The sequence below is a fragment of the Crinia signifera genome, chromosome 4 (genome assembly GCF_055691185.1).
Source record: "Crinia signifera chromosome 4, ASM5569118v1, whole genome shotgun sequence".
Classification (NCBI taxonomy): domain Eukaryota; kingdom Metazoa; phylum Chordata; class Amphibia; order Anura; family Myobatrachidae; genus Crinia; species Crinia signifera.
Genome location: NC_139220.1, coordinates 308,758,342 through 308,767,294, shown reverse-complemented (window position 1 = coordinate 308,767,294; position 8,953 = coordinate 308,758,342). Strand labels below are relative to the sequence as shown.

The 8,953-nt window shown below is 46.4% G+C and overlaps 1 protein-coding gene across 1 annotated transcript in view; it reads right to left on the bottom strand.

Annotated features, from left to right (window-relative positions):
- The window catches only part of LOC146075795 (venom factor-like), a 116,271-nt gene extending 107,989 nt beyond the window's left edge, over nt 1-8,282 (bottom strand). Inside the window, exon 1 of the mRNA XM_083185394.1 lies at nt 8,146-8,282. Within this exon, the coding sequence (XP_083041520.1) occupies nt 8,146-8,207 (62 nt within the window). The 5' untranslated portion in view covers nt 8,208-8,282. The remainder of the gene's footprint in view (nt 1-8,145) is intronic.
- Nucleotides 8,283-8,953: the final 671 nt, after the last annotated feature.

Below are 8,953 nucleotides of genomic sequence, written 5' to 3'. Positions count from 1 at the left end.
CTCTCTTTCTTGCGCTCTATTGCTCTATAGTAAATAATGTTTGATTTATTCTCCATGCAGCATCCCAGTCGGCCAGCACCGACACACACAGACGCTCAACAGGCACTGATGGCAAACGTCGCCAGTTGGAGACATCAGATGTTGGGGAGACCGGTGCGTACACCAACATAGACACCCTCTGCTCATTCTATCTCTCTCTCTCTCTCTCTCTCTCTCTTTCTTGCGCTCTATAGTAAATTATGTTTGCTTTATTCTCCATACAGCATCCCATCCTGCATCGCACTCGCTCACGTCATCCTATGATTTTGAAGTGGGCCATGGGAATTTTTTCAATGTGGAGATTGGTAAATTGTTGTCCTGTCAAGTGTGTCGCTATGAAAGTGTATATATGTGTGTGTGTGTGTGTGTATCTCTCTCTCTGTGTGTGTGTGTATGTACATACATACATACATACATACATACATACAGAGCCGAATTTCCCATTAGGCACGTGAGGCACCGGCCTAGGGGCGGCACATGTTTGGGGGCGGCACTTGGATGCCTGTGATAGTACTGTCAGCCCAAAATGTACCAATAACTGCCAAATATCCACTGTACTGTACTATATTCCATCTTAAATAGAGTGTAAATGGATAGGACATGCAGATACTGCCCCTATAAACTGTCCTACTTAGTAAACATTATTGTTGTGCCTAGGGGCGCCCTCATCCCTAAATCCGCCCCTGCATACATATGATGTGTGGATTGTTTGTTTAACAACACATGACTGACAATTTTTCTCGTTCACTATGCACAGCATCACGGACTGTTACTGCTCCTCGCCATTCACAGAAATCATCTGCAACGGCTACTGTGTCGGTGGCCCCTCAGGACAGTGATGTTGAAATTATAGGTAAATTAATCCCTAATTTATTAAATATACAAATTACATGTGATAACACAAGTATTTTATGTTGCTTTATGTGGTGCAATGTTTGCTTCCTATGTAGCAACTGAATGTGAGCCTGAATCATCTCCCACACTTGGGCCAATGAACATCAGGACACCGGTCATGAGCCCACCACAGCAAGGATCACAAGAAGCAGACACCCATGAAGGTAACAATATATAATGGTGCAAATACCACATAACACTACCCGCTCCAGGAGATACACAATGCTTCATTCCTGCACTCCCATCTCATGTATGTTTAAAGCTGTATTCAAGTCCCAAATGTATGATCTCGCTACTTCAGCACAGGTGATGGTAATCATACATCACTAGGGAAGTGCATGGACATAACATTATGCCCCTCCTGTAGTGGCCAATGTTGTCACCTGGTGTTATTGTATGGTTGTGCTAATGTGCGCACAATATAGTTGCATACACACACACAGATATTCTGTCTGATGTATCTGTTGTGTACAAAATACATGAGCCTTATGGTAGCATTTCTGGATCAAAAGTACTACAATAATTTAAATGCTCAACCTATACCATAACAATGTGACAAATGGCATATATCCTAATGTAGGAACCAATTTGGCAGACTCATCCCTCTTTCCAACCGTTTGCCACCATTTCGGCCCTTGTAATTACCTACATGACTTTTGCAGATTTATTTCACAACATTTACATCAAAAATACCATCTAAAAGTGTGTAACGAACTTATAACCCTTTACAGCAAATAACATAATCGTTGCTCCTAACCTTCACTACTAATTACTGCTTGTCCACTCCTAATTTGACACACCCTTGTTTGCAGAGCTCATCACTGCAGCAGCTGCCATCATTTATTCATGAGTGTGAAAGTGGTGAAGGTTACTGCTTTTCATCCTAATTTCAGCCATTTGCCATACAGTGTTGTCGGCATTATAGCCACTGCCTGTAGTTTTTATTGAACATGTGACCTGCTCATTGAATGTGTATGAATGGTGTGCATGATTTTGTTTTTTTATTTTTTGGAATCACAGGTTAAATCACATACATTTATGGTTCACTGTGTGAGTGCTTCATGTGGTGTTTGGATGATCCATCCTTATAACTGGACAGACACTATTCTGGCCACAGCACACAAAAATGTCACATTAGCAAATTCCCAAACCATGTGCAGTGCAGGTGGGTCAGATGTAACATGGATACAAACATTTGTCATTTGTGTATGTGTTACAATTCATGTGTAGGCTAAAGAATCATTTTAATGTCATAAACACGGCCCTTTACATTTCGGCTTCAACACACCCAAGTCAAATGTATCTTTCTCTGCACATGTTACATCTGGCCCACCTGCACTGCACATGCTTTTAGCCATGTTGTTGACAAATGTGAACTCCCATCATAAAACAGTAATAGCCATTATGCAACGGTAACACACACACAATTTGGACAGTACAAATGGTATATGGACTCCGGCCGCAGCACAGCATGTTTCCATACCTGACCATAATTCTGCTTGGCTAATTACCCATTATTTGTTAATGGACCGTCAAACCTATAAGGACCTTTTCCCACAGCCCCTTTTTAATGGTCATTAACCCATATCAATGTTTGTGGACCCACACTCACAGTAAACCAATTATCAACACCTTTAAAAGGAAAGCAAATTTTTTTGGGGGGGCTGGGGGGGGGGATACATTTGTAATGAAATGTAGTATTGTCCCCACATCATAATTGACCATATTGACATTGTGTGGAACGTTTAAGTAGTGTCAGTGCATTGTACAAATACAACAGATGTAGGTGCTATTATCACATCTCGGATGTTATTGTCATCATAGGCTTCATTAGCATTGTAACATATTGGAGCACTAATAATAATTATTCTTACATAATTGATTTATAGTCAAGTGATCTTGCTTTTGTAAGACTGGACACTGCAAATGTTGTAACACTAATGTTATCTTTGTCAATTGTATAGGTGGTGCCAATCCGGAGCCTGAGGCAGAAGACGATGCGTGGCCAATGCGGGAACACACCCCATCTCCCCGAGCCAGGCGAATGCCACATAGCCCCCAGCTGACTTTCAGCCCCGAACCCCCGGCTGGTGGTGTTGCTGCTGATTTCTTTATGAATTGGGCTGCCCATCAAGCCCGCTGCGAGGCAACTTTCAAACGGCAAGCTGCTCATCTCGAGAACATATATGTAGAAACCGGACGCATTGCACGGACCCAGGCACTCCTGCATAAGGACAACCGGGCCTTGTTAAAATCGGTGGCGGCAATGCGGCTGGAGCAGGCCACTTATCAAACCCGCATGATGTCCATAATGGAGGCTTTATGCCAGCAGCATACCAGCCACACCCGCATACTTGAGGACATTTCCGTCTCCTTTAGAGAGCGGAATTTGTTGGCACAGCACCAAAGCCCTACCTCCCAGAGCAGCAGCACAACACCAGCGTCAACTCCCCTCCCTTCACCACCACGCCGGTTGACCCGCCAAAGCCACAAAGAAACCCCCAATGTAAAGGGGTCAGGGGCTTCGAAGCGTGGGGGCAAATGATGTGTTTTTACGTAAATGCTAACAAATTGTCAATCCACAAGTAAATAAGTTTGCAAAAGACCTCATCGCTTTGTTATTAGCCTTTATTGACCCCCAGCACATACACCGAAATTATGGTGACATTTTGCAAGGAGTACTAAACACTATGGAAAGCTCTTCCCAGTACACATGGGCCAAACAGTCCAATGTATGTGTTCACCCACATACACCAACATCTCAATTTTACATTTATCACATGTAACATTCACATCATATAAAATCCAGAGGTAGGCAAAGGAAATCAACCTGTGTATTCACACCATACAACACCTATTAAGGGAAAAGAAACCATTAGCAAATGCAAATAAACCACACACAGATACACATATATATATATGGAATCGGTACATCTGTCAGAATGCACTTCGGGCTACAGTCATTAGGTCGACCCCATTAGTTCTAGTGGCAGGTAGGTGGACATGCCGTAAGGTTGATTTTGCATAAAGGTCGACATGAGGAAGGTCGACTGGTCATACTGTCAACATTGTTTAAGCACTGGTTGGGGTACTTGTGGAGTATCACGGCTCCCATCGTATGGCATCGTATGCCATATGTAGTGGCATACGATGTCATACGATGCGATACGATGTTTTACCGATTTTAGAGCAAAAATTGTGAAAAATCGGTAAAACATCGCATGGCATCGTATGCCATCGATGTGATGTTTTACCGATTTTTGAGCCATTTTAGCTCCAAAATCGTATACGATGGCATCCGATGCGATGCGATGGCACCCGATTTTGCACTGAAATGCATCAGAATGCATTGAAATGTGTATTAAAGTAGTGAAATGCCCCCAAATGCCATTTTTCATAGTGTACCACCCCCACTATCAACATCAACCCGAAGCGTGGCGAGCACAGCGAGCCCGCGAGGGGACGCGGATACCTGTAAAGCCCGCGAGGAGACGCGTATAGCTGTGAAGGTATCCGCGTCCCCTCGCGGGCTCGCTGCGCTCGCCACGCTTCGGGTTGACGTTGATAGTGGGGGTGGTACACTATGAAAAATGGCATTTGGGGGCATTTCACTACTTTAATACACATTTCAATGCATTCTGATGCATTTCAGTGCAAAATCGGGTGCCATCGCATCGCATCGGATGCCATCGTATACGATTTTGGAGCTAAAATGGCTCTAAAATCGGTAAAACATCGCATCGCATCGTATGCCACATGCGATGCAATGCGATTTTTAGCATACGATCTGCATACGATGCAGGTCGTGGGAGCCGTGATACTCCACAAGTACCCTGGTTTTTAAACCTAATGTCGACACAGTCAACATGGACACAGTTGGCAATGAGAATTGGACCCTGGCATTGCTTGGTTCGTTCACAATGCATCGTGCACGACGGCGCACTTTGCTTGGCACAGCTTGAATGAGCTCCTCCACGCCCTAGTGGATGGTAGGGCATGAAATACTCGCTACCGCCACATGTCGGCACAAACAGCAGTGAAATACCCATGTTGAACTTATGAGCAGTCGACCTTCCGCATGTCAAACTTTATGCCAATTTGAGCTAAAGTCATGTCGACCTTGGCCCATGTCGACCGTAAATCAGGTCAACCTTCCTGCCAGTCTACCTAGTGGGGTCGACCTAATGGCTGTAGACCTAAGTTAATTCTAATAGATGGCCGCTTCTCATATAGAGAGATAGAGAGAGAAAGAGTTCATAATGTATGCATACACACCCAAATTGAGAGAGATATAAACAGACGTGTCATCAATTCCCTATGTGTCACATACAGTAGTTTATACAGTATTATACACTTACCCAGTAGCCAGCCCTCTGCCATTGATCCGGCTTCAAAATCATCAAAGAGGACTGACTGTGTGAGGATATAGGAGTCATGACATGAGCCAGGGTAGCCTGCAAACACACTCATGATCTTAAGATTTGCATCACAGACCACCTGCACGTTGGTACTTGTGCTTCCATGGCGGTTATAATAGGAACGGGCAGTATCCCGAGGTGGTCTCAGCGGAATGTGTGTGCAGTCAATAGCACCAAGCACATTGGGCATGGATGCAATGCGATGGAATGCTACCCTAACATCATGCCACTCTGTCTCCTGGCTTGGGAAGCAGATTGAGGCATCTACATGTGGCTGAAGGGCTTCAAGCACCTGGGTCAGGTACCTGGACAGTATGGGCTGAGATATGCCAATGCCTTGGCCAATGACATGTTGAAAACTGCCAGACGGCAGAAAGTACAACACAGCCAGCAGTTTGTGCAGGCCTGAGACAGCGCATGAGCGTCCTGTCACAGGATCTAGCTCCAGTCTAATGAGGCCATACAGAGGGAGAATGTTGGTACGATTAAGCCGGAACATCTATAACCACATCATCCGGCAATGCGTCAAAACATAAACGCGGCCTAAATAAACGAGGCCGACACTGCCTCTGTGATACCTGCTGGACCTGCTGGTCATGCTCAGTTTCATGACGCCGGCGTCTTCTTCCTTGGCACAGCCAAGACATCACCTGTCTCAAAGCCCACACTGAAGCACCCTGATATAGCATATAGGCCCTTATTCTGATCGGTGCGGCCAGATCAGTATATGCGGCCAGGACCGTGCAGGTGAATCCCCGCCTTCCATACGGATCGCCACCTCCGTCCGTACGCGGATATGTGGCAGTCCGCATGAAAGTGGACGGGGATACGCCTCCTCCATCTTGGGAGCATCCCCTGCATTCGATGGTCGCCGACCATCGAATGCAGGCCCGCACGCTCCACCAGCTCCCGCCACCCTAGACCACACGGACACTTGTCTGTATGAAATCATGTATGGGGGCGGGCAGCTGACATCCAGCAATGTCAGATGCCCGCCCCCTACACATGCGTCACGGCTTTATTACCATGCATACGCCCAGCGTTTGCATGGGAACGCCCATGAAACGCGGGGCGTATGCATAGGGTAATGAGGCTAAGTAGCCCTTCACGCCCCTGTCCGCCCCCTGTGCGGCATCTCAAGAAAACGTACGGCAAAACCTCTGAACATGCGCAGGCGAAAACCATCGGCGGTACGACCGCAAGCGGAAAAAAACCCAACGATCAGAATAAGGGCCATAGTCTGCCATGCTAGAAGTCAGGAAGTGTTTGCAGGTGGATGTTTGCCTTTTATAAGGCACACATGTGTGATTTCGAAGGTGTGTGATGTGTTTTCAAATGATAACACATGTGTTCCATTGAAGCAGGTGAAATACACTTCAAAATAGACCTTGTCAAGGAGGGTGTATTTTATTTCACGAATTTTTGTACGAATGGGAGTTGTTTACGAATCCGATTTTACAACTTCACGAATACGAATTTTTAGTACATGAGGAAAACACGCCTAGCCCATGCAAAAATCAGTCGTATTCTATCGATGGTGTAGACTTTTCGTACACATGCGTAGTCGTATTTTTATATACGAATACGACCTCAATATCACAAGTTCACGCCAAGATAATTTCCACGATTCCACGATTTTTTTACTTCATAAATTACGAATTCACGAATACGCCAGAAATTCACGACAATACGCCTACGAATACGACTTTTTTCACTTTTATTATACGAATCCATTTTGGTAAATGTCCCCCATTTTGTCAGAAAGAGTGAACTAGAATAAGGGCCTCAGTTCCTGCTGGAGCCTGCTGAAAAATAGCCCTGGCTACGGCACACAGTTTGGGAACCACTGCCATAGGGTGTACACACGGAGCGATCCGTGTTTTATTTGTAAGCGATCTAGTGAGATCACTTAGGGCGGGATGTATTAAAATACATCGCCGCCCTTCGCCGCCCCCCCCCCCCCCCCGTCGCCGCGATGCTGCAGCATATGTACTAACATATGCGGCTGGCATCGCGGTGACGGAGACCCCCCGCGATACCTGGAATGTGGTGTGCGGGGGGTCTCCGTCACCTCCCTGCCGCCACGCTCTCCCCTCACGCCGGGGACAGCTATGCATGCTGTCCCCGGCGCTTCCTCCTCCCCCCTGCAGCCGGAAGGATGTCCGGCTGCTTCACTAGGGGGAGGCAGGGCTTACCTTCTGGGGTCCAGGAGGACCCTTCAGGAAGGTAAGCAAGAGGGGGGGTCAGCGAGGCGGTGGGTTTGCGTCGGCGGCGGGTGGCGAAAAGAAGTCCATAGGCTTCTATAGGGTATCGCCAAAGGTGGCGATACCCTTCAGTGCGGTATAATTTTTGATACATTGGAAAATGCGGTAAAACCAGGGTTTTACCGCATTTTCCCTTTGATACATCTCGCCCTTAGAATGAAGGGGCCGGCGATGTTTCAGAACGATATGAGCTATGTAGATCGCTCAGCACACAGCGCTGCACAGCATTCTGTCAGGGCCAGTGTTCTACAGTGATCTATATTGCCCAGCGACAGCGAAGAGTGAGGCTGCGCTATGGCCCCAGATCGCTTAGAAAATGACACAAAATCGCCCCGTGTGTAGGGCACATTAAAGATATTAGGACACGCTTGGATCCACCGGGGAGATTGCTAGATCATTTAAAGATGGAACAACAGTAGCAATGTCAGCACTGTCGGCTGTGTGCCACTTTTACAATGATGTATTGGATAACTACTGTGTAACACAAATTTTAGGAATCTGACTGGAAATGTGAACATTGCAATACTCACTGTTGTGCGTAGGTCCCGATAATCCCACATAGGAGGATGAGACAGAGTCCTCTGCTCTCCATGGCTCTGCCTGGGGTCTGTGCTGCCGCTGGGTGTTGGGGGGTTATATACAGAGTCACCCTATGAGGTCTGGAGATCTGAGCAAACAATCCCTTTAATCAGTAACTGGAGAGGATTTAAGGGACTTACATACCAAGGTGTGCACACAAATATTTACCTGACTTATACAGGAATGCCTATTACAAAATCAAGGCTTACTGGAAATTGCATACACACACACACACACACATTTAAATACAATATAAAAGACTTACGCAATGTAAATGTACAAAATTGCAGGGAACCTCTCATATTTTATTTTTTTTCTGCACAAATTCTGGCTAACAAAATACTTAAGATATCAGTGCTATGGGCCCGATTCACACCTCTTCTGCAAATGCGCACAGTGGCGATTATTGGCGATATAGGCCACAATGCGCAGAAATCCAGCTATTTTTTCCTCCGCACGCCGTCCGCAAGGTGACTGACAGGAAGCAGGTGCCTGGGGGTGGGAGTGCTAAGAAAACCGCAGGCGTGCCAGGAAAACCGCTGGGCGTGTCAGGGAAAACACAGGCGTGCACAAGCCTTTTATGGGAGGGTGTGCGACGTCAGCTTCTGGCTGGAGATGCCTGTATCTATGGCAGCCGCTGAGTGTGTCTCTGGTTACTCCTAGCTTGCGATGACGGGTGCCCAAAATCATTCGATGGTGATAGTGTAAAGAGTGGATTTTGACATATTTGCTCAGCTGCGGATTGTATAATGCTTATGC